The sequence below is a fragment of the Epinephelus lanceolatus genome, chromosome 17 (assembly GCF_041903045.1).
Source record: "Epinephelus lanceolatus isolate andai-2023 chromosome 17, ASM4190304v1, whole genome shotgun sequence".
Lineage (NCBI taxonomy): Eukaryota > Metazoa > Chordata > Actinopteri > Perciformes > Serranidae > Epinephelus > Epinephelus lanceolatus.
Genome location: NC_135750.1, coordinates 28,135,162 through 28,161,631, shown reverse-complemented (window position 1 = coordinate 28,161,631; position 26,470 = coordinate 28,135,162). Strand labels below are relative to the sequence as shown.

Here is a 26,470-nt window from a genome sequence, read left to right as displayed (position 1 = left end):
GAGGCAAAACCACCAGAGGCTTAATTGAAGACTCCACCTACTAAAATCTTCACAGGTTATTAAGAACTCTAATAGTACAGAAAGGTGAAGAGCAATACATATAATAATACACGTGATGCTAAACTACTAAAAGCGAAATATGTTTGACTGCATTAGTGTTCAGTTACAGTTTCCATTAAACTTGAATACCTCACCTACAACACAGCTTACTCTCATGGTGAGAGGACAGTCCTTTGTGGTGCTCATGCGTTGCTCACCACCTGTTAGGACATATAGTTCTGGGCTCCACCTGTCAGTAATCCAGGAGGTTGTGGAGGCATTTTACTGCATCTTGTGGTGCTCTTCTCTCAGCAGTGGCGGCTGGATTGTATTGAAGGCAATGGAGAAATAAATAATTATGATGCTGCCTGTCCACGAGTGTGTGGTTCAGGTTACCTTCAGTCTGGTTCCCCTTAAGCTTGAAGCCCGTGATCAAGTGCCTTGTCGTTAGAGTCTTTCACACAAAAATGTAACTACATGTAATTGTAATGCTGTAGTTTTACTGACTGAGTTACAAGTGCATTGCAGGTGCAGCAGCTTCTCACAAAACTTAAATGAATTCTTGAAATAAAATAGAAGTGTTGACATTATTTCCCATTGTTTTTAATAATGAATGTATGCAAAGGGGAAACAAAAACCACCAAGCAAACTAAACAACATAACAAACGGAGGCTCTGCGTTCAGAAATTAAATGGTTTCCAACTGAAAATATTAACCAAAGGATGTAATGTTACATCTCTTTAAATACATTTAAGCATTAAAAACAAGACAGGTGTGAATTACTGTAAAAGTAACTTTTATTTATATCACAATAAAAATGATTTTATGTTTCATTCTGACTGATTATAAAACTGATAATATTAGGTCCCCTTCTTAGATTGCTCTTTAATTGTGTCTAAGTGCAGTAAATAACTATTTTCCCACAAATATTAATCACATTTCATATTTACACATCATCTTAATACAGTATATCAAATCACTGCATTAAATCACAGAGGAGACATCATTTCATACACTCCTCAGACTTGTGACAAATCCTTGTGACAATCAGTGTGTTGCATTTTCCTGACTCACATTTTGTGAGTTGAATGTTAGCGCCCACTTCTCTAGCTCTGTCTTCAGCTGACTTGCATCAGGTCGGTCCTCTGGCTTCTCACACAGCATTGGCTTGATGATCTGGTCCTGCAAAAAAACAACAAAAACAACTGCTACCAAGATTTTTATATTAACAATAATAAATGCTGTTGCATTTCAATATAGCTGAAGCTCCACTTGACAGTATTTCTGACATCTTTGACAAACTTTGACAGAGATTGATCTCTTCTCAAAACACTGTTATCTGTGCTGCTCGATGTTTGACATTATTTACATACAGACAGCAGCAGCCCTGTTTTGACTCCTCAACCTTTGAGTTTAAGAGACAGCTGTTGTAACAGTGAGGAACTCTGTAAGTAAGCCTCCTTGCAACCGTGTTGGTGACCTTCCTGACTAATTGGCACTCTGTGGGAAATACTGCGTCATGTGGCAAATCAATCAGTTAGGATAACAGGAATATTTTTATGTACCTCTTCGGGAAAAGTCAGTGAGAACTCTTCAGGAAGCTTCTGACTTCTGACATTCATCCAAACCTGGTATCCATGCAGTGATAAAAAGATGAAAAAACATGTTAGTTACCTGGAAATGTAATTATAATTAAAATAATGCTTTGTTGAATGCTCCAAATTATTACAAGACAAGTTAAACACATTAAAATATGAATAGAGTTCCATCTTATCTGCTATCTATGGTACACTGCTTTTGCTACAGTACATACCATACGAAACAGATATCACCCACTAGTGTTTACTTAGCTGGTGTTTTATATATTTATAGCAGACAAAAGCCTGCATATTATGGTAACATCGTAGTGGCAACTTTAATAGTAACACACAATGTTATGTTCTGTTCATGAAAGACTTACCCCGGCTCTTGCATGAAGAGTAGAGAGTTTCCAAAGGAGCTCAAAGTATATCAGCCCCAGAGCAAATATGTCCACTTTTCGGTCATATGGCTTTTCTGACCTCTGTGATAGAATAAAAACACAGTATTGGTAAAAAGGTGTTGGAGCAGCCTGATGTTATCCTCACTTGAATAATCATGCTAGACTCACTAGTTATGTTCATGAGATTAAAGAAGTTTAAAAACAATGTTGTGTAATGTTATAAAATGTTTGCATAAAAGTGTTGATTTTACTGCTCACACTGCCGACAGCAAAGCGAGGCTGAGTATCAGGAAATGCAGGAGCATTATAAGTGTAGGAGGTACAGAGGTAGTCTACTTGATTATGCCTATTACAAGAACATAACTAATAGTAACACAACAATGCTACAGTTAAAAGACATTTTTAGTATAGACCATCTCACTTGTTCAGGAGCCATGTAAGATGGGGTTCCTTTGCACCCTGTTCTCTCCTTCACAGCAGAGTCATCATCGTCATCATCATCATCAGTGCTGCCATAATCTCTGGTGACCAGACCAAAGTCCCCAATCTTCACCTCTCCATTCAGTCCAAACAGGATGTTTGCAGGCTAATTGTTGAAAAGCAAAAACAGAATTTGAAACAAATAATCATCTGCAGTAGCTCCTCACATGATGGACACAGTAACACGTGAACTAGTGAACTTAGAGCTTGGAATTAATTTAAGGTACCAAGATTTCATTGGGATATTGTTCAGTTTGATTAGATAAATGATCATAAAATGGCCTTGTGTTTATCTACTTCATCATTTAGGAATAAAAAATAAATCATTTGCAACATTATCCTCTCTGTGTCTCTTTTAAAATTTCTCGTTACATTTTCTGTCTTGCTTTCTCAATGTAGACCCCCCAAAAAAGTGAGTAAAATCATTTATTCAAGTAGCATTTGTTAACATTATTATTATTATTATTCTGTTTAATCTAATGTAAATCAATTGAATACTGGCCTTAAAAATGAACCAGACTTTGGGTACCTTGGTAGCCAAGTGGTTACAGTGCATGCCATCTAACAGCAATGTCCTGAGGAGGACCCCACCCCCACCCCATCCCACTTTAGTACGCTATCCTCTCTCAAATAAAGTACAAAAGGCCAAAAAAACTTGAATAATCATGTGTTCATGTATACTAGCAAATGGTGGTGAGGGTCTCACCTTAAGGTCCCTGTGTATGTGCTTCATGGAGTGAATATATTCGACTCCACTGACTATTTGCTGAGCAATTCTTAGACTTTCTTCTCTTCTCTTGGAGTCTTGCAGAGGCTGAGTGTTCTTCTCATCAATCCACACTCGAAGTGTTTTGGTGTCACATAACTCCATCTGAATATAGAGGTACTTTGACGATGACTTATCTGGAGGCCTAGAAAAATAAGAAGAGAAAATGATTTAACACTCACCTAACCTGAAGTAAAAGGTTAATAAGGTAAGTGCATGCCACTTACTTGAAAGAGCTGACAGTGTAAACTGAACTGCCATCTGAAATGTCCCATTGGTATCCTGAATCCTCCATCCAAAATGTGTAGTATCTGATGATATTACGGTGGTGGAGCTCAGACAATGTCTCCACCTCTTGAAGAGATTTCCTGATCCAAAGGAAAATAAGAAAATGCATCAGTAAACAAAATACGGGCACAAATACTGCACACTGTAACCTCACTACTGCATACTTACTCCTCACAGCAGACGATCTTTACAGCATAAAACGTGTTCTGCAGCTTGTGTCTTGCTTTGAAAACACACCCAAAGACTCCACTGCCAAGACACTCCATGGGATCGAAGTCTGAGGTAAACCTGTTGAGAACAAAAACACAGAGGTGTCTTCTTGATTATATATAGGTTATTGGGAGAGAGAGTTATAAGATCACACTAGTATAAAACACACATGTTAAATAATGTTGTTTTTTCCATACCTTGACTGGGTGGATGTCTCATTCTGACTACTTCCAATACTCTTGTCTTTCACAGCATCCTTAGAAATAAAAAAATAAAATAGATTTAAAATCTAGAACCCTGCTCTGCTTATTAAGTTGTATATTATTTAAGAAAGATGACAGACAAGGTCTAATCCACATCAGACTAGCCAGGTAGTATATAGTCTTTTGGAGTGACTCCCTCTGTAGGTGGGGTGAGATCACAAGTAGTCATTGGTGCTGTATTTACAAGCATCAGGAAGCATCTGGGAGGAAATGTCTGCTTCTCTGCCAAACTACCCATGGCTGTACTTCTTTGTGTTGTACTTACAAGTGTTTCTAAAGCCCACCAAGCAGTCAGGTACAGTTCAGGTCAGTTCGGTACGCATGTTTTTTCAGTTTCCAATGTGAAAAGTGGTGGATAGTACCAATAAAGTCGTTCCATACCGCCCCCATTTTTGGTCAGCCCTCTGTTGGGGTACCTAGCACACAGATCTGGTACTAAAAGGTGGAGCTGTGAACACTGCAGTCTGTTGATTGGTCAATAGCAGGTGGTCACTCTGCTAAGGGCTGAGTTGTGGCTGGTTTGAGGCTTTTGTAACCATCGTTTATACCGTGGCACAGACACAGTCTTACATTTATGAGTTAACTATAACTACAAAATGAAAGGATGTTTTGCTGCCTCTCACAGCAGCTGTAGACTAAAAAAAAAATGACTTAATTCACTGGGCCGACAGCCGGCAACTCTTAAGGTGGAACGTTTACTTGTAATGCTACATGAGCTGCATGAGTTGACAACGCAAATCCATCAGCACACCTTAAATTTAAATATGACCCTTCCATTCAAAGATTGTATTCACTCCATTACATCAGGAGGGTAGGCTTTAGGACAGAAACACCTCTTTGTATAATGCAATACAGATCAACAGCATCACAAACTGCATCCTTTACAATGAATCAACACCTCTCTAAAACAGTTAAAACAAAAACTGAACATTTGAACCTTCACAGAGGTAGAGTTTATAGCAGCACGACTTTTAGCTAGGTTAACCAAATAAACTGCCAACTGAGTGTTAATTTGACTATTCAAAGGGAGTAGAAAATATTAAATACCTTGCTGTCCAAGTCTGACTGTTCTTGAAGAGCAGACCAAGCCAGGCGAGCTGCATTTTGTTTGGCTTCCTTGACACTCTTGCCCTCACCCACAGGGTAGCTCTTATTGTTGATCACTACTTTGTAGAAATATCTTTGCAGGCAGCGAGCAAATATTTGGATCATCATGTTAAAATTTCTCTCTCATATCAATGAAGAGTTTAAAAAGTGTCTGTGGTGTTCATTCAGGTTAAACATGTTCAGTAATACTCACTGAGGGTAATGAGGTGGGCCGCATCTTTTCACTAAGATGTAATCAGAGGAGTTTTTTGTTTTCTGACAGTAGTTGTTGACGATTCCTATGAAATTTGTCTCTGTAAAACCTTCGTCTGTGGTTATCACGCTCACGCTCCTTATCTTATCACTGTAACACCAAGACAAATCGGATTAGAATTAAAACATGTCATAATCAAACAGAATCAGAATAATGAAACAGAAACGATGTGCTATGGCTGTTTGTGCTCACCAGATGTCTGACACCTTTGGATCCAATTCCTCCTCTGGTTGGCTTGATGCACCACTCTGTTTCTCCTCTCCAGGCTTGAAAACAAAAAGTTGAGTTATATTATGATATTGGGGTGCAGCTTGTGTAACAATAAAGAGATGTAAAAATCTTACAGAGTCATCTGGCTTTCCAAACAAGACTCTCAAAGCATTCTTTGCTGCGTTCTGTTTGGCTTCCTTCTTGTTCTTACCCGCACCATCAGGATACGCCTTACCACCCAGGACTGCTCTGATAATAAATCTGAGGAGGAATGATTAAACTGTGTTTAAAAGGCAAAATGATGAGAGAGTGTAACGTGACGGAGGTTGCATTACAAAGACATAAACCTGGACACTGGATTAGCATCCCCAAAGGTGTATTTATTAACTTTAAAAATATATATATTGAAGGAAAGGCACAGTGTGCAGTAATCAACATTTTAACAAATGTAAATGCACCCAAATGAGCTGAAAGGCTAGTTTTCATCAGCTGTCCTTTCGCCAGCTGTAAAAAGGCATAGAAAAACAACAACAATAAAATACAGCATGTAAAACAGATCACATATTAAACATTACAGACAAAATCCATTATCACATGTTACAGTTAAATACTACGGGTATCAGTGTTCACATCTTTGGGTGTCAACAAGTCATTTCTTGGCATTAAACTTAAATGGGTGATATGATGGAGACTCTCTGATTGTTTGTGGCACTGAATTCCACTGATGAAAGAACGGCCTGGCTGAATGCAGTTTTTCTCAGTGGGATCGTGCAGTCTCCCCTAGCTGCCTCTCTAGTGGCTCTGTCAGCAGTGGATCTAAAGGTTACGATGCCAGATAGAGGAGGAGGTGCTGAACCATGCATTATCTTTTTATACAAGACAAATATTTTTATGCATGATGAGGTTTTCCCAGCTCAGTAGTCCATACTTCTTCAGAATATGGCAGTAATGAAATGTGAAAGGTTTATTGTGTAACGTTTTGAGTGCTTGTTTGTGGTTTCATTGCTGTGGAGTGTGCAGTAGACCAACTTATCAGACAGTATGTGATGTGGGAGACGACCATTGAGAAGAAGAATATTGGTGGCTTCAGGAAGTGCCTGATAAACCTTAAGTTTGATAAACTAAACTAAAGTAAAATAATATAAACTTGATATTATCTCCACTCAGTTTTGAAGGTATGCACTGTTGACTTAATATTACATTAATGTGTGTGTGTGGTTTAAATGTGGTAACAGCAGATTATAAACCCCAGGACACTGAATGACTTAGAGCACTATTTCTTCTACAAACAAAAAACATGGGAAACTCCTATCCTAACATTTAATAAAACAATATGTCTTCTAAGTCCCAGGTCAGGTCTCTTTAGATCCTACATGCCCAACTTTTCAGCTCGTAAACAATCAATGCAACTCACGTTTTAATGTGATCAGGGCCAACACATCCAACGTCCTCATACTTCAGCTCCAAGCGCTCTCTCTGTGCATACTCGTTCAGTTTAGCTACGTCCATTATAAACGAGACAACAACCCCAATGTCAACTTACATTACAAAGTGCAAATAACTGAATACAAACTATATCTTTTCCGTTTTCATCTTAACTCCGCTTCCACGTCTTCTTTATGTCTGGAATCAATTTCGGTTCAGCCTCACCTGCACGAGGCTGAAGTTGGCTTCCGATTCACCGCTTCTGATTGGAATTTCTCGGTCCACCTTAAATGTCACATAACGCCTGTAGATGGCGGTATTCAGTCATTTTCAAGCTAATTCGTGAACTGAAAAAATGAACAAATAAGGGGAAGATGAAATGAGAATGATCAGTAGAGTGCAATTGTTCTCAATTTTGAACATTCAACTGTAGCATGTTTTTTACTCATGGTAAACTGTTTTTCAGTCTTGCTATTTCTGCCTATCTGCTGTGGTCTTGTTTGCTCTGTATTAAAAACTATTAAGAAATTAATACTCCAGTATGACAGGAGATGTCAAAGGGTATCATAATCCTTAGTCTTACTCATTTTACTCTATATTTACAGTTTACTGTTGTCTCAATGTTAATTGAGATCATTAAGAAATGATTAGCTTTATTAAGAAATGATTTCAATTAAGAAATGGTCCAGATCACAAACCACTAGGCCCATACTTAGACAAGTCAAATCTGGACTAGATTAACATGGAGAATCCAGAGACTCATTAAAACACAGTCTCAGATTTGTGAAATCTTTATTTGTGAAAATGCAAAAAAATGGTAATTTCACTGCTTTTTTTCCCATCCAGACCACATTAGACCAGGTCCAGATCACAAACCACTACACTTAGTCTAGTCAAATCTGGACTAGATTAACATGGAGAATCCAGAGACTCATTAAAACACAGTCTCAGATTTGTGAAATCTAAGTGTAGTGGTTTGTGATCTGGATCTGGTCTAATGTGGGCTGGATGGGAAAAAAAGCAGTGAAATTGCCTTTTTTTTACATTTTCACAAATAGAGTAAAGATTTCACAAATCTGAGACTGTGTTTTAATGAGTCTCTGGATTCTCCATGTTAATCTAGTCTAGATTTGACTAGTCTAAGTATGGGCCTAGTGGTTTGTGATCTGGACCATTTCTTAATTGAGATCATTTCTTAACAAAGCTAATCATTTCTTAATGATCTCAATTAATATTGAGATCGATAAGAAAAAAAATACTACAATAAAATGAATAAAACTAAGGATTATGATACCCTTTGACATCTCCTGTCATACTGGAGTATTAGTTTCTTAAGACTTTTTAATACAAAGCAAACAAGACCACAGCAAATAGGCAGAAACAGCAAGACTGAAAAACAGTTTACCATGAGTAAGGACAATAAGAAAAACATGCTACAGTTAAATGCTCAAAATTGAGAACAATTGCACTCTATTGATCATTCTCATTTTATCTTCCCCTTATTTGTTCAATTTTTCAGTTCACGAATTAGCTTGAAAATGACTGAATACCGCCATCTACAGGCGTTATGTGACATTTAAGGTGGACTGAGAAATTCCAATCAGAAGCGGTGAATCGGAAGCCAACTTCAGCCTCGTCTCACCTGCAGTAAGTTTCATTTTCTCGGTAAACGTCACACAACATGGCAGCTTCAAATGGTGCCTAACTAAGGTCTGCCTGAAATTATTGTAGCTTCAGTGAAGTAGTTGCTAACCTGTTCTTCACTTTGCCAAGAGCTCTCTGAAATAATATTCAACAACTACAGTTCCCAGAAAGCTTTAGTACCTACATACAGTACAGGTAAGACAAGGTGAGAGGTCAGAGTGAATTGAAGTTCTGAAGTACTGAGTGTGTGAAAGGCTCTCAGCTGTCTTAAAGTGACAAAGTACAAGAGACACCAGGTTGAAGACACAGGCAGGAAGAGTTCGCTCTGTTCCAAAAACCTCAGGCGCCTTTACACTCTCAAACTGTAGTCATGCCTGCACTACCTTACCTAATTCCACACATCAATACACAATCCTTCAGGTTCAGTGACATGTGTTATGCCCCAAATTCAACCACTGTATGCAACTCTTACACTGTAACCAGTGCAGCCTTAACACACACTCACAGCTGTCCTGTACCTTGGACTGTCCATTTGCACTGTATGTACTGTTTTATCTTACTGCGCTGGTTTAAAGAGATGAACCCAGGGGATAAAACAAAGACAGAAGAATCCTTATTCTCCACAGGTTGCTTCAGAAACAGGTCAAAATCTGGAATGTTGGATAAATGCACATCAATCATCATCTCACTGTGGCTGTTTCCAGAGACACCTTAGAAATACTAGTGATCTATAAAACAAGTGCCTGTGCCTCGCAGTTTATTGCTGGTTTTACAATCACAAGTCGCTAATGCTGTTATTGATTCTTTTCTCAGTTTTTTAAAGAGCATTTAAAGGAAAGCTGCTAAATAAATAAGAACACTACCAGAGCATATGAAACCATCATGAGTGAAGAAAATGTGACGACATGTTTACATAACTAGATTGTCTATGATGTCAAGCTGCATGTTTTTTTTTATTGCCATGAAGATAAAGCGACTATTACCACAGAAGTTTTCCCCCTACCTTTAGTCAACAGACATCAGCAACAAAATGAACACAAATACTATACACAACAATTCATCTGTGTAAAATACTATGCTCTGTGAGACATTTGGGAAGTGCTCATCATTCATGACATTTGCTTGTGAATAAAATGCACCAATTTTAGATTTAGTTTAAAAAGTAAGGTTCCAGCTTCACTCAGAACAGCTACCTTTAAACAGTACAACCATTATGATTAAAATAGATATTTCATTTTGTTAAATACCAGTGTTTATATTTTTGTCGGAAAGTGCCACAAGCTTAAAATATGGATCAATCTTAACTACATGTGTGAAGTGCAGATGGCACAATGTACTGTAAACAAGTTGAGGGAATGCCATTTGCTGCAACACTGAAGGATACACTTATATATTGTACAAACAGTTCAGCAGTCACAAATGAAATGTTGGAATTTATGGGGAAATTATTTAGTGAATTTTATCATTTCCATTCCTTTTGTTGTTGCAATTGTATAGATAGCAATGACGACATAGAAAATTATGATCCTCACAGTGCTGCCCACATGTCCAGATGAGACTATACTGTTCAGATGACCTTCAGCCTGGTTCACCTGAAGCTTAAAGCACTCTGTCACTTTCATTTCAGACCCCATCACTCACATTGTTCTGCTGGAGCTTGTAGGTGGCAGTGAGAGGCACCAGGTTGTGGTCTAATTTGCTCAGTGATAATAAATGTTCTGTAATGTCTGTAAGGGCAATGATGCACTTTGCTTGTGCGTTTTACAAACTGGGGTCATGGCTCACTGCTAGAAGAATGGCTTATCCATTTTCAACACCTCGTTTGTTGCATTTTCAAACTAATCTTTTTTATTTTACACAGGTTTTTAGGTGCAACACTGCCTCCTGCATCAGTGCTGACCAGATTAAATCCTCTCTGTTAAACCTGTCCTTTGAATACAATTTAAGAAACTTAGCTGCATAAAACACTCGCCATCTTCATTATTGTCCTTCTATTGAAATGATATTGAAATGCTGCCATAAATTGCCACTGTTGTTTATATCTGTGACAGTCCATGAACAGACTCCTCAATCTGACAGTTGGATCATTTTCAGCCCTTTAAGCTCCAGAAAGCACATTCGGCACTGACTGTCTGGCTACCGTACTGTCTACATGTACTGTATAATATGTGTATGCGCATATTAACGTACATTCAGTGTGTAGATGCATGCCCATTCTACCACAAGGAAACAGTTATTAATATGTCCAGTAAAAAACAAAGGCTTTAATGTGACATCACTTAAATACATTAACCATTTCCCAGCATGGAATATAATGTAAATTGCACTGAAATTACCAGCATGATTACGTAGAATAAAAGCAAAACAGATGTGAATGATTATTTTTTTTTAAAAAAAACAACTTTTTAAAATCATGATAGACTTCAAACTTTGGTTTCATTCATTCATTAAAAAACACATAGGCCCCCATTCATTAACTGGTTAAAAATATACTATGCAGTATTAATAACAGTATATAAAATTGCAAAAATACATCATCCTACACGCTCCTATGACTTATCATAACTCTAGGCAGTTGCATTTTCCCGGCTCATGTTTTGTGCGTTAAGTGTCTGCGTCAACTGCTCCAGCTTTGCCTTCAGCTGACTTGCTTCAGGTCGGTCCTCTGGCCTCCCACACAGCATTGACTTGATGATTTGGTCCTGCAAAAAAGAAAAAAAATGCTACCAAGATGTTTGCAACAACAATAATAAATGCTGTCATACTATAATATTGCTGAAGCTCCACTCCACACTGTTCCTTACATATACACTTTGGAAACTGAGAGTGGTATCCCCTCAAAACTGTGCTGCTTGATATTTGACATTCAGATATGCTGATACACAGCTACAGTACTTTTGATTTTGATTCCATATTCTAATAAAATAAATAAATAAAAAATTTAAAACACACCCTCCTCCTGCAGCTCTCTCTGTCCTAACCCCGTTCCACCAGATGACCATGGGCATATGCACATGCTTTATACAGTATCCCAGTGTGTCTCGTACATTGATTTATTTAATATTCTATTTTAGGGCTGCACACTGCACATTCTCCCAGCCTCTCCTGCTCCGCTCTTTCTGTTTTTCAAGCAACAAACTAGACCAGAAAACTAGAATTAGCAAGCCATTTTAGCCACCCTACAGTGCATCTGGCCTGGACTGCTTTGCCAGGAGGAGGGCAGGTAGCAGCTTGTGAGATGGACCTTCAGGCTGCGGCTATTGTGGCTCGAGTTGGGCCGGTGCAAACCCCCCAGCAAGCTAATGGCCTAACCATTGTAACGCAACAATAAAAAAATCTGCTGATCTTGGGGGAAGTCAGGGCTGTGTGGTCACCTGAAGCTGGGGTTTGCATTGGCTGGATTTGGGTTGCTGCAGCTGCTGACTAGGGGTCCGGCTCCGACTCTCCTCCCGCGGATGTGTTATGTAATGGCGGGGAGTGAGGCGGCCGGCACACTGTTATTTAAGGCTCCTGCTACATAAATGTGAACATGAAGTTGCAGCTGTGAGCCTTTGACTCCGGTTAGCAGAAGGCAACATTATTTCTCCATCTTCTCCCAAACTGACATGTGCTTCTTGTGTTTATTCTCAAATTCTCTTTTTGATAAGTCCTTACTTCCTGTTTTGGGTTGCTTTACAGTATAGGCAGTTGTTGTCAGTGCTGGAATAGCAATTTTTTCTCAGTAGGATTTTTCACCATTGAATCAGGAAGGGACGTGCACACAGTTCAAAGTGAGACCTTCGCAACACTGGATTTGTACGACCAACAGTCCAAACTCCAAGAAAACCCAGCAAATTAATCACCTTTCAGTAGCTGCAACCATGAAATGTTTATCGATTATCAAAATAGTTTCTGTCAGTTCTGTCAATTGATTCATCTCCAAATTATTTTACTTTTACATTTTCATGTGCGAAAATCCTAATTTACCAGCAACTAAAGCTGCCAAATAATTGTAGTAAAGTAAAAGGGCAACATTTGCTTCTGAAATATTGAAGTATGACATGGCATAAGAAGAAAATACTCAAGTAAAATCGTACCTCAGATTTGTACTTCAGTGCAGTACTTGAGTAAATATACTTAGTTATCACTGTCTGTTGGTGGCCATCATGACCACCTGGCACCCTGTGGAAGTTTTAAAGTGGCAAGTTAATCACCTGGAATAATAAGAATATGTTAATGTACCTCTTCACGAAAAGTCAGTGAAAACTCTTCAGGGAGCTTCTGGCTTCTGGCATCATCCCAGATCTGATATTCAAGCAGAGAGAAAAGGATGAAAGAACTTGTTGGTTCACCTCAAATTTACAAGTGATTCAAGTAATGCTCTGTTGAACTTAGCAAATTAGTACAAGAAAAATAAAACAAGAGAAGCTAAAAGATAATTAAGTTCCATCGTATCTGCTATTTACGATACATTGCTTTTGCTAGACACTGAAGAGAAATCAGTTACTTGTCATAGTACGCACATTTTTTTTGCAATATTCAAAGTCTTTTCTGGCTTTTAATAAAGTTATTGAAGCAATCTGGCAACACTGCAGTAGCTAGAAGGCTACTTCATCAGGCTGGTCAACCAGCAGAGGTGCACCAGATTCTTGCTCGTCAGACCAGTGGCTGCTGTCACAGCAGACGTTGCGTTGTAAGATTACAGAAATGTCTGTTGTAATATCCTTCATATTTGTGGATTCCGCTACATTTTATGAACCTAAAAGTACAATGTTATTGTCCTAACATCAAAATAAGAACAAATCATGGATCCAAACAAAAATAATAGAAAATTTGTTCTTAGATCACGTCGTGCATGAGACCCATGGTTATGTTCTGTTTATACGAAACTCACCTTCCCCCTTTCGTGGCCAGTAGAGAGTTTCCAGAGGAGCTCAAAGTATATCAATCCCAGAGCAAATATGTCCACTTTTCGGTCATAGTTCCTCTCCGTCTTCTGTGACAGAATGAAAACACAGTATTGGTAAAAGGCACCTTCACCTCCCCAGTGTTACATTAATCATCATGCTAGATTAACTAGCATAGTTAATCATAGTTAGAGGTAAAAGAATCTTCAGCTGAATAAAGACCTATTGGCATAAATGTTGTAACATGATTGATGTAAACTTTTTATCATACAGCTCTCACTGCCAACCGTAAAGACAGGTGAGGCTGGGAAATTTGGTAGCATTGTTAAGTGTGGTAGGTATACAGGTTGTCTACCTAAATAGGCCCTGTCAAAGAAAACATTTGTTAACACAATAATACAGATGAATTGGAAGTTAATTGCAGATAGGTCATCTCACTTGTTCAGGAGCCATGTAAGTTGTGGTTCCTTTGTTTTCTGTTCTCTCCATCAAAGCAGAGTCATCATCAGCATCTCTGGTGACCAGACCAAAGTCCCCAATCTTCACCTCTCCATTCAGTCCAAACAGGATGTTTTCAGGCTTACCAAAAAGCAAAAACAGAAAGTGAAACAAATAAACATCTAGCTCCTCACATTATGGGCAGTAAAGCATAAACAAGTGAACTTGGAGGTTGAAATAAAATTAAAAAAGGGTATTGTTTGACTGCCTTAATTTCTTAAAATCTGGATTAATCCTTGAATTTCAAAAGTTAATCACAATTAACCACATTTTTTTGTAATTGCATATTTAAAATTCCATTATTTTATATTTTAAAACAATTCATATTTGCAAGGTGCAGCAATTTTTACCAGAGTGTCTTGGTTAGGAATTAAATAAATGCAAAGTAATATAGCCTATGATCTTGACTTTTAGATTTATTTTTTTCAAATCAGCGCTGCACTGCTACAAGAGTGTGGTCTTGAACCCATGACTTAGAGAAGATAACTACAAAGTGTTTTTTTTAAAATGTGAAATACAGTTTTTATTTCCTTTTCTTAAAAGATTACACTTGAATTGTTCCACTGCACTGTAACTTTGGAGAGGTGCTGGGCATATGTTTCTGCATAGTGTCATTCTTCTGTCCAGTCAGTGTCGACATGGTGTGCAGTTACTCAGAGATCATTCTGATTCCTCATTCCAATTATGTTACTCTCTCTGATTCATACAAGTTCTAAGCTTATAGTTGGTATCTGAAACTTGAAGTACTTCGGTGATAGTTAAATTCTGTTTGACACAAGGGGCTCTAGTTTCCCGGCGCAGCGCAGGGTGGTGAACCCCGCGCAGAGCTAGTTTCGAGCAGCGCAACCCGAGGTGCGCTCAGTTTGGTAGTTTGGCAGACCGTGGTGCGCTGAGATGGGTGTGGCGGCGCAGCAGCGGGAGGTGCCGACAGATCCAGCTTGGCACAGTAACAGTTTCGTGCCAAAAGGCTTCGCCGAAGGTGCGCTAAAAGCTCGCCAGCTGAAACCATGTCTACTGTCAGCACAGGCCGAGTTCAGCCGGTGTAAGCCGAAGTTTGGCTGACGGGCGGACAGTGCACACACATCACCAAAACCTCACAGGTAGGTTTCCAGAATATCAGGCACATTAATGATGCAATAAATAGACACAAAACCACTATTCAATGCATCTATCTGCAATCAGCACATAAATGTATCTCTATATCGACTGTCCCGTCACATCTGATGTCAGATCAAAGGGGATTGGCACCGTTTGCCATGTTTGGCACACGTAATGGAAACCCAACCTGATTTGATTAACACAGCTGAGTTCACATCCCTCTCAGCCAACCACAAACAGCCACAGCATCAGATAGGGAGTATATATTCAGCATCTGTCATCTTAGAAAAGTCAAAAGAAAAGAAACAGAGTGAGACTGTGAGAGAGAAAGAGAGAGTGCGCGCACATGAGAGAAACGCTGTCAACAAATTTATTGACCCCCCCCAACCCCCTTCCTCTTCTTCCTCTCCTCTGGTCAGTGACACCTCCACGCATGCGTGGCCTTAATGGCTACCTGGGTGCGGGGACCGTGGCCGTACCCTGCGGCAGCAGGCGCTCGGCTGCATATCGAGGCCAGCGGGAGCAGCCTGTCACTCATGCCCCGGAGCCAGTCTTCCACTCCTTGGAGTTGGGCTCTCTAACCCCTGGACCCGGGAGGTTAGAAAGCCCAGCTCCCTCTCCAGCATCCTGAACCCCCCCGCCTGAAGGTCCAGGAAGGGCTGGTCCCATGGCTGCAGCCGGGCCCATCTGGTCTGGCTGCGCAGCTGGGTGCCCCCGGCTGTGCCCCCCGGCTCACCCAGCTCATCCTCTTCCTCCTCCTGACAAGATGATCTTCAGTTTTACGTTCTAAAAGCTTTTTTTTTTTTTTTTTAAATATACATTTGTACTTGAAGGGCTATAAGTTTACATTTTTAGTTCACAGAGGCTGGTTATTGTTGTGTTTGTGTCAAAATAAAGTTTATCAAATGTTTTCACATCTTTGATTTTGTGATTTACATGCCAAAATGATCACAATTCAATTGGGAAAGACAAGTTCATTTTACAGGCAAACATTAGGGCACAGGTGGTTCTGATTTCATCCTCGTTGCGCATGGTATTTGTGTTCCGTATATTTGGACACTGCGAGCTTGGACCTCCCGGACCAAAACATCAGTGTCCTCCTGGGAGAAGTTTGGCCGTCTGACGCTGCTGCTCTCTTCCGCCATGGCGAATTGAGTAAACTCTCATTACGCCTTCCTGCGGCGCATTTAAGGGCGGGGAGAGGGGCTCATTTGATTGGTGTGATGTGAATCGGCTGTGTAAAACCCACTCCACGCCTTCTCTCCTCCCTCTTTCCGACTTGCGCAGGTAGGAGGGACAGAGGTGGGAAAGAGGAGTAGCTGCGCCAGCACGCACGGTGTGCTAAACTTGCAAAATCCACCTGGCCACACCCAGTTGGTGAAGCGCAGGTGCGCTGCGCTTCTGCCTCACCCGATCTGCGAAACTAGAGCCCTCTGTGTCAACGTTTTGTTATGTTCTGACCTTGAACACATCGCCATTTACGTGTTAACACTGACAGCCCCAGTCTGAGTACAGATGAAAGCTTCCTCAGTCCCACCAAGAATAACATCATGGTGGGGAGTTTTTCAATACTGGCCTTAAAAGAATGGCCAGACATAATGCAGACATACCATAATAGGTAAAAAAAAAATACTAGAAATTACATACCATAAATATACAAACATTTACAAGGCAGAAAACAATGTCACAATTCCTGTCAGCTCATAACACTCTGTTCTTTTGCTTACTTTGTCACATACCACCTACAGTATCTCACATAAGTGAGTACACCCCTCCCATTTTTGGAAATATTTTATTATACCTTGCCATGGGACAACACTATAGAAATGACACTTTGATATAACTTAAAGTAGTCAGTGTACAGCTTGTATAGTAGTATAGATTTACCTTCCTCTGAAAGTTACTCAAAACACAGCCATCAACATCTAAACAGCTGGCAACATAAGTGAGTACACCCCACAGTGAACATGTCCAAATTGTGCCTAAAGTGTCAATATTTTGTGTGCCAACCATTATTATCTAGCACTGCCTTAACCCTTTTGGGCATGGAATTCACCAGAGCTCACAGGTTGCTTCAGGAATCCTCTCCCAATCCTCCATGATGACATGATGGAGCAGATGGATGTGAAGACACCTTGCGCTCCTCCACCTTCGGCTTGAGGATGCCCCACAGGTGCACAGGTGAGTTTAGGGCTGGATACATACTTGGCCAGTCCATCACCTTCACCTTCAGCTTCCTCAGCAAGGCAGTTGTCATCTACTAGGTGTGTTTTGGGTCATTATCATGTGGCCTTTCATGTCTCCCAATGCAATACTGTCAGAGAGAGTCAGCTCCCTGCTTGCATTTTGATTCAAGTATAAGAGTACTTTTATCTGAACCTCTTCATCTGTGTCATGTTTCTGGGCTCACGCTTGCCGTTTTCTGATCCATCATATGGGGTTAACTTCAACTTCCTGCCTTAAGGTAAGACCCGAACCATAAAAACCACCTGACTCTGTCTACTGTCTCCAAATCAGTACTGTTTTGTAATGGCACATAATTAACTATGAAAAAATGTTGGTCACATGCATCAAGTCTAAGCTGTACTGAGCTGAATACAGCACTTCCGACAGCAGGAGAGAAGCAGCGCATTTCCACAACCTCTTTGGACTTACTGGGCAAGATCTAGCAGAATACTTAGAATAAACCACGTGTTTATAAGTAAATGAAGGTGAGGGGCAAACGTCTAGAATGTGGTTCTCCTACTGTTGTACCAGTGAACACCAGAATAATATACTGATTCAAGGTACACTGTCCTCTGTCCTCCACTACTACTATTGTCTCAGGGAGGTAAAAGGGCCTCAACAGGGAAAAACAGTTTTGCCTCAGCCACACGAGTCTGGTCTCACCTTAAGGTCCCTGTGGATGTGCTTCTCCGAGTGAAGATATTCGACTCCACCGACTATTTGCTGAGCAATTCTTAGACTTTCTTCTCTTCTCTTGGAGTCTTGCAGAGGCTGAGCGTTCTTCTCTTCAATCCAAACTTTAAGTGTTTTGGTGTCACATAACTCCATCTGAATATAGATGTACTTTGCCGATGAATTATCTCTGGGCCTAAAAGAGAAGAAAATGATGTAATTACCTACCTTTAACTTAAAAAGCTAAAACTCAAAATAAGTGCATCAGACTTACTGTGAAGAGCTGTTACTGTCAGCTAAAATATCCCATTGGTATCCTGAATCCTCCATCCAAAATGTGTAGTATCTAACAATATTACGGTGGAGGAGGTCTGATAATGTCCCCACTTCTCGAAGAGATTTCCTGATCCAAAGAAGAACAAGAATTAATCAAACAAAATACTTGCACAAATACTGCACATACTACACTGCACACTGTTACCTCACTACTGCATACTTACTCTTCACAGTAGACGATCTTTACAGCATAAAACTTGTCCAACTGTTTATCTCTGGCTTTGTAAACACAACCAAAGGCTCCTCTGCCAAGACACTCCATGGGATCGAAGTATGACGTAAACCTGTTGAGATTAATGCTATTGTTTATGCAAAAAACACAGAGGTGTCTTCTTGATTATATATTGGTTATTGGGAGAGAGATTTAAGACCACATTAGTATAAAACGCACATGCTACAATGCAAATCAATTTGTTTTCCTTTTTAAACTTGTCATGATTAACTATATTGTTTTAGCTAAAAGGATAAAAAATTAAAAAATTAAAACAACAACACAGACATGTCTTAATTGTACAACAGTTATTGGGAGAGAAGTTTAGGACCACATCATGCTACTATGCAAATATGTTTGGTTTTTCATACTTTGACTGGGTGGATATCTCATACTGACGATTTCCCATATTTCTGTCTTTGACAGCAACCTGATGGAATAAAAAAATGAAATAAAATGTACAACCCTGCTCTATATATTAAGCTGTTTTTTTTTTGTTTTTTTTTTTAAATTAGTCTGACATACAACGTGTCACACATATTAAAACAGCCAAGTATTATGGTGTCTTTTGGAGTGACTCCCTCCATAGGTGGGGTAAGATCACAAGTAATCATTGGTGTTGCATTTACAGAACTTTGCAGCTCTCTTTGCTGCCCTTCCCACATACAGAGTAAGCGCATTATAAGAGGGTGGATTTTGCTATTAACCACCACAGTTTTTAAAACTGTGATAGAAAGTGCAGACCTGATCCTTGGAAGAGTTTGATGAATCAGTGAATACTACTGAGCCGCTTGTACCCGTTGACATGCTGTGTGATGATGAAAGAGAATCCCTAGAAAAATATAATACATTGCATGAATACAGCCTTTTCAGCATTAAGCTCTACAATCTGTTTCGATACTACGGTCAATAGGTGCCTTACAGTGAAGTTGGTGTTGACAACCCCGTTGGTGCATCATCTTCAGACATTGTTGACCTTGAGGGCATCTACAATTCACAATAAGTTGTTACATTATAGCATGTTGAAAATAAAATGATGTCCTGTCCTGTAGCCCTATTATAAAATAATGTGAAATAATACTGATCATGTTGTGTCATTTTTCACCTTAGTCTATCCATTCTTTCTTTTTCATCTTGTTGAACCATAAATACTGACCTAAACTAAACTTTCTTGCTGTTACAATGCTCCTTTTAGCCTCCCATAGTCTGTAACTTTGTCTGTGAATTCAATGAACACTTAATTCTATCAGGTTATTTATTTTTGACCACAGTGCACCTTGTTGGGCAAACAAGTGTGGCACTTAGATCTTTTCCTTAAAGCATTTTACAAGTATTTAATGCTCTTTGTTTTATTGACCCAAAAAGGTCCACTGGGGCTGATCAGTTAAATCCAAGACTGTTATTATCAGCAGCTCAATTTTTAGTTCAATTATCAACTTATATTTTTACTCTGACTTTAGAAACAGAAAGTGTCCCTGCTATTTGGAAGTCAGCCTTCATCCTACCTTTGCATAAAGATGGCCAGTCAAATGACCTAAATAATTACAGACCAATTTCCAGGCTATCATGTCTAGCTAAAGTATTACGGAAACTAGTAAATGATCAGGTGAGAATATTTTTTATCACAACACTCCATTTTAAAATCTTAACAATCAGGTTTTATACCGGGGCATAGTACTGTGACTGCTACATCAACAGTCTTGAATGATGTTGCTAGTGCATTAGATAACAAGCAGGATTGTGTTGCCCTTTTTATTGATTTATCTAAGGCTTTTGATACTGTTGATCAAAAAATTCTTTTACAACAACTAGAATCTATTGGATTTGATAAAAAAATTGTATATTTGGTTTTCAAGATATCTCAGCAGTAGAACACAACTTTTTTAGCGTTAATAAAGGCGTACCACAGGGTTCTATCCTGGGACCACTTTTATTCTCAATTTTTATTAATGAATTGGGTGTCAAAGTTAGAAACAGTAAAATTCATCTGTATGCAGACAATGCCATTTTATAGACGACAGCGCCCTCTGTTTCCCAGGCAGATAATAACTTGTTTCAAGATTGCTGTGCTGTACAGAAAACTTTGATTGATTTTGAATTACTGTTAAACTCAGGTAAAACCACATGCATGCAGTTCTCCATAAAACTGACAAACTGTTCAACTGAAGTGAATTTTACTTGCCTTAATGGCACACTGATTGAAAGAGTATCCTCTTACAAATACCTTGGGTTCTGGCTCAATGACGAGCTGTGTTTTACATAACATATTAATGAATTGAAAAGCAAAACTTGCATTTTTTTCATAGAAATAAGGCATGTATTACTCAGAATTGTAGAAAGCAAATAGTTCAGGCAACCTTTTTATCACTTATTGACACTTATTGTTGTTGGGTGGCAATCATTGCCAGTGAGACGAGAACAGCACTGCAAACTATTTATTAACAATGTATCACACATCTTTTAAACTACAGAACAAATTCACACTGCAGGCCCCAAGACTATTTGGTTCTAGAAAATCATCATGTTAATACTAAGACGTGGAAACTTTTAAATACAATGCACCACACAAGTGGAATAATCTGCAGAAGCTTGTAAAATTATATAAACTAATCCCTTGTAATCAATTCAAATCCCCTGTGACTGACTTAGAGCAGTGTGAATACATGTTTTCTTTTCTGTGAATTGATTTTTTTTCCCTATGCTGATGTCTTTGTCCTTACAGTACATATTGTAATCCTTGTTTTATAACTTGATGATGTCTACGGTAACTTTCGTGTGCTTTTATTGTTTTCTTTGTACTGTAATCAGGATGTTCTTGTAAAAAAGAGCTTGCTCTAACTCAAGAATTTTTACAATTATAAGAGAACAAACCTGAGCCTGGGAAGGGGTTGATGAATCGGTGAATGTGATCATTGACGTGCTTTGTGTTGATGATTCATGGGACTCCCTAGGGAAATACAATGAGAGACATGAGTACAGCTTTCTCAGTATTTAACTCCATAGTCTGCTCCCCTAATAATTACAGTAAGGGCCTTACGGGGTAGCTGACGGCACTGACAACATAGATTGTGCACCATCTTCAGACACTGTTGATCGAACGGACACCTGAAATGCACAGAATGTTAGACATTATTTAACGTGGAATTTCACCCCAATTCACCATTTCATTTAAAAGCATTCAAAAGTAGCTGGGGTTAAGATCAACTATTATCAGTTCATGCTAGGAAATATCACTTGATATAATATGGTGTAAATGAAAAAAAAAATTTTTTTTTTGAAGGCTGCGTTCAAAGAAATACTGAACATTATGACCTTCATTAAGGTAGGATTTATTGCAGGACTGTAATGTCAGACTGTATTCGTTCTAGCTAGATATACCTAATAAACTGGCAGCCGAGTGTATATTTAATGATTAAATGGAGTAAAAAATATTAAATACCTTGCTGTCCCAGTCTGACTGTTCCTGAAGAGCAGACCAGGCTAACCGAGCTGCATTTTGTTTGGCCTCCTTGACAGTCCTTCCCTCACCCTCAGGGTATTCCTTTTTGTCGATCATTAATTTGTAGAAAAACCTGTGTTGGGTTTTGAAGAGGAGGACATAGTTTAAATTATTATGCCAACATTTTATTATTGTTTACACGTGAACACAAATCCAAAGATAGCATGGAGTGTCAGTAATGTCTATCATGTTACAGAGTTCAGGTGCATACTCACTGAGGGCCATGAGCTGGACCGCATCTCCTCTCTTCAATGTATGAATGGCAGCGGTTTGTTTTCAGACAGTAGTTTGCGACAATTCCTATGTAATTTGTCTCTCTTTTGTCTCTGTGAAGCTGTGCGTTCACTTTGAGGCTTCTTATCTTATAACTGTAAAAACCAAGTGACATTTCACACAAATGAAAACATGAAACTGCAAAACATGCAAAACTGAGTGACTCAGGTGCTCCTTTGTACCTGCTGCCATCAGACTGCACAACAGCACCAGAACTGAACTAAACCAATATTCCTACCTTCCCCTTATACTATATCTCAATTCCCATACTAAATAATAATGCTAAAAATCTACCATATTATACAATATTATGTTAATATGTTGCACACATTTTTGCATCACATTCTATATTATATTCATATTACATCATATTACAATATTGTGTAATACAGACAAACACTAAGGGCCGGATCTACTAAGATCCCAATTTGCTTGTACTAATTTGCATGCACAATCTAGAAATTTGCGTGTGGGGCTGAACCGCGGTTTGCGGGTGATTTACTAAGAGTGATTGCGTAAATGACAAGAGGTGCAAACGTGTTGGAGACACCCTATTTAAATGAGGGTTTTGCGTGTTTTATGGTTCGCAGCATAGCAAGTTTGGAGAGAAAGTGCAAAGTGAAATTCGACCCTATGGAATTAGAGGTGTTGGTAGATGAGGCCAATAAACACTTAAATGAGCTACAGCAAAGAAACCTGACTGTCTCACAAAGGAACGCTATATCACAAGGACCGCCAGGATTACAGCACCCCTCCAAGCGCTTGTTATGTAAAAGTTATGATAAAATAAAAAAAATATTTCAGACTATAGAACAGGACTGACAACCTCTCCAATGTCTCATGTCAATTAATTAACACTATTTGTCTGCTTTTTATAATGCCTTTCTTTTTTTTTTTTGCAGCTACGCCACTGCTGCGCCGTGTCTTTAGTTGAAAGTGGCTTTGCTAAATACATTCTACAATAATAAATTAGATTAACTTTCGGTCTATAATATTGTTGGCTATATTACGCATTTTAATTTTAAAGAATAAAAGAAATAAACACCGAAATAATTAATTATAATTTTTTTTATTGATACTCCTCTCTGACACACTAACACACACACATTGAACACGCGATTGAATGAATGAATGAACATCGGAAGCGGTTCAGCCGCAGTCCCGCCGGCTGGCGTGGTCACTGTTGAGATTACATTAGTTTTTTATTATTAACAAAATGTTTTTTTATTGACCATATGAATGGTTTCATTTTCAAATAAATATTTGGAAACGAAAATGTATGCTTTGGTGTACTTTTACAGAGTTTTGCAATATGTATAGCCTACCTGTATGTATCAAAATGTAGCCTATAATTTTCAGCAGTGGTCTGTGTGACCGCTGCGGTCGGAGGTATAAATGCTCAGAAATCTAGTGTGTTTAATTTTTGTAACTTACAGGCTTCAGAAAACATACAAGACACATTTTTAGGAAAAGACATAGGAAGAGAAGCTTGTAGGTTTTATCTAAACAGAGTTATTGGCATTATAAAAACCCAAACGGTCTGTCAGACCGTCGTGGCGGTTCTAGTGTTAATGATTGTTTCCTCATTCATTCCAAAAATGTTCACACCAGGGTGAAAAATGCATTCTCTGCGTCTTTTTTCATCGTTTCGATGTCTCCTTGCAACAATAACCGCAGCCATGTGTGCGCAATTACGCATACAAACTGTTTGCACCTCCCTCTGACACGTGTTAAATATAGACACAGTTTCTATGTGCAAAATTGTTTTCAGGTTTGATAAATCACTTTGCGCGTGCTAAATTAATATATTTACATTTTCTCCTCCCAGCACACGCACAATTGCGTGTAAATGCCCCATATTGCATATTCATTGCTGCAAACGTACTAACTGGATGCAGACGTGCTATTTTGCACCTTTGAAAGACGCAACCTTTAGTGCACACTGTTAGTAAATCAGTTTATTCATTTTTTTGCGCGTGCAATTCGTTTACACACGTTTTTATACACGCAAACCTTTAGTAGATCCAGCCCTGAGTACCATTTCTTAATCAGAAATTAGTCAGGTGTACACACCACTGTATATTTGCAGTTAAGATTTTTGGTCTCCAGCTGTGACAACATTGCAGCCGCTGGTATTATTTTTTAACCTAGTGAGTCTGTGTGTATGTGTCAACATGGCAAAATGTGGTCCTGATGACACCAATTGTAGTGTGAACTATACAGAAGCCTTTCAGAGTATTTTGACAGGTCTGTCTGTCTGTCTGTGGACAGATTTTGTCAACGCATTGATGTAGCAACCATACAAGACAGACTCACAAAACTTATCAGGTGTACAGTTGTGATCAAAATAAAGACCAAGATTGAGGATGGGCAAAGTCCGAGCAAGGGGGCCAGAAGCAGGAGGACAAAATTAGGCAATGCATTGCTGTTGCGATTTACTCACCGGATATCGGAAACATCTACATTTAGTTCCTCTTTTGGTTCACCTGATGCACTGTTGTTGTCATCTGCAGACTTGAACATTTAAAAAAAAAAAAAAAAAAAAAAAGAGTACAATTGAGAGACAGTTCACAAAGTGGATTATGGCCTGCTGAGTGTGTGACCCTACAAAACAATACCTTTACAAGCCTATGATTGGTCTTGTACTATAAAATATTCAACATGCTCTAGTAGAGGAGCAATAGTCTTACTGTGTCAGCTGAGTCCTGAGGTTCATTCTCAAACAAGCATTTCAGGGCATTTTTAGCAGCATCACGTTTGGCTTCCTTCTTGTTCTTACCAGCGCCCTCGGGATAGACTTTACCATTCAGGACTACCCTCTGGATAAATCTGTAGAGGAATCATCATATCTCTGTTATTAAGGCAAGTTAAAGTATCATCTGATGAACATTTTCAGAATGCACTTGTATTTTTTACACTACAAGAGAATAGACAATGAACCAAAATGAGTTAGACACCCCTGCTCTATGGGGTCAGGTAATTATCCATGCTGGGACTAATGATGGACTCCATCAGGATATTCACACACCAAAGCCTTGTTCAATTGTGATGACATGTATGGGCTAACAATGAAACACTGAATTTATTCACGGCACACTTAAGTACAATTTGGAGGTAGGCCTACTTGAGATACTTGTGGTGTTTCCATTTTGTAAGACTGTACTCCTCTCGTCTATCAGATCAGATTTACCTGACCACAGTATACTTCACAGTAGATTTAACATATCAGATCAGATCCAGAGCTTACATACTGAACCTCCGCCCTCATCATTATCAGCAGCGCCATGGTCATTCATGCCACCTTATAAGAGACTCTCCCCCGAATGCACTGCCATTTTGGTGGAGCACGACAATATATGTAGCTACAACGACAAATAACATAGCCCACATGTAACTGAACTTACGTTGGATCATGGTCAGGTCCAACAAAGCCAAGGTCCTCATATTGCAGCTCAGACCGTGTCTTCTGTGCGTATTCCTGCAGTCTGGTAACACAGTTTCCTGTTTCCATCTTAAATAAAGCTGTCGGAATTTCAGCTCAAATCACATAAAACTGTGAGAACAAAGTCTAAATAATAGTACATACTCATAATACGTCTCTCTTTTCCCTACCCTTCTTAATTATTCTCACAGCCCTGTCACTGCTTGTGTCCTTATCCTGTTTGGACTCATCTGACTTCAGACTGACTTTAAGTTTCGATTTCTTCATATTAACGTCATCTGCACAACGTCACGTAGTTTGAGTTTATGTTGAAAAAAAAAAAACTTTATCTGAACAATTGGAACTAAAAACTTTATCAGTTAACCTGGTTTAAATACCTGCTGGCAAAATGGCAATAATATGTCTTTAGGCATTAGTTACTAATAGCCTTACTGTAGTTAATGTGTAGTCACAGTTTGTTCAGAGTTGAACACATCTGTCCAGTGGTGTGTGCACAGTGTCTCAGGCTGGGGGCAAACCTTTAAAGAGGGGCACCTCTCACATGTTATAGGGTCCATTTCTAATCTGAGGTCCCACCAGAGTCAGTTGATCTCTGACTGTAGCAGCTAGTGACCACAGAGCAAGTGGACACACCCTGTCAGTTGGTTCTCCCTGGCTGTAAGG

General features: G+C 39.1%; 2 protein-coding genes across 4 annotated transcripts; both read right to left on the bottom strand.

Annotated features, from left to right (window-relative positions):
- Window positions 1–821: 821 nt before the first annotated feature.
- LOC117248422 (interferon-induced, double-stranded RNA-activated protein kinase-like) lies at window positions 822–7,268 on the bottom strand. Of its 2 annotated transcripts, none has more exons than XM_033613482.2 (13): window positions 7,012–7,268; window positions 5,732–5,858; window positions 5,580–5,653; window positions 5,328–5,477; window positions 5,075–5,207; window positions 3,962–4,020; window positions 3,723–3,842; window positions 3,494–3,634; window positions 3,207–3,411; window positions 2,442–2,606; window positions 2,000–2,101; window positions 1,605–1,667; window positions 822–1,221 (listed from the first exon to the last, which is right to left on the bottom strand). In XM_033613482.2, exons 1-13 carry the CDS (start codon window positions 7,104–7,106, stop codon window positions 1,087–1,089), a joined length of 1,569 nt encoding a protein of 522 aa, XP_033469373.2. In that variant the 5' UTR covers window positions 7,107–7,268; the 3' UTR covers window positions 822–1,086. The 2 variants fall into 2 exon arrangements, with proteins under 2 accessions (XP_033469373.2, XP_033469375.2); XM_033613484.2 differs by having other exon boundaries at window positions 5,809–5,858.
- Window positions 7,269–10,910: 3,642 nt separating this feature from the next.
- LOC117248421 (interferon-induced, double-stranded RNA-activated protein kinase-like) lies at window positions 10,911–26,058 on the bottom strand. 2 transcript variants are annotated; one of them, XM_033613481.2, is made up of 17 exons: window positions 25,770–26,058; window positions 25,056–25,194; window positions 24,809–24,879; window positions 22,308–22,460; window positions 22,033–22,165; window positions 21,631–21,698; window positions 21,465–21,540; window positions 19,516–19,580; window positions 19,338–19,425; window positions 18,965–19,023; window positions 18,547–18,666; window positions 18,321–18,449; window positions 18,038–18,242; window positions 13,991–14,131; window positions 13,540–13,641; window positions 12,888–12,950; window positions 10,911–11,368 (listed from the first exon to the last, which is right to left on the bottom strand). In XM_033613481.2, the coding sequence occupies exons 1-17, from the start codon at window positions 25,874–25,876 to the stop codon at window positions 11,234–11,236; spliced, it is 1,854 nt and encodes a 617-aa protein (XP_033469372.1). In that variant the 5' UTR covers window positions 25,877–26,058; the 3' UTR covers window positions 10,911–11,233. The 2 variants fall into 2 exon arrangements, with proteins under 2 accessions (XP_033469372.1, XP_078032283.1); XM_078176157.1 differs by lacking the exons at window positions 18,965–19,023; window positions 19,338–19,425.
- Between the last annotated feature and the right edge of the window lie 412 nt (window positions 26,059–26,470).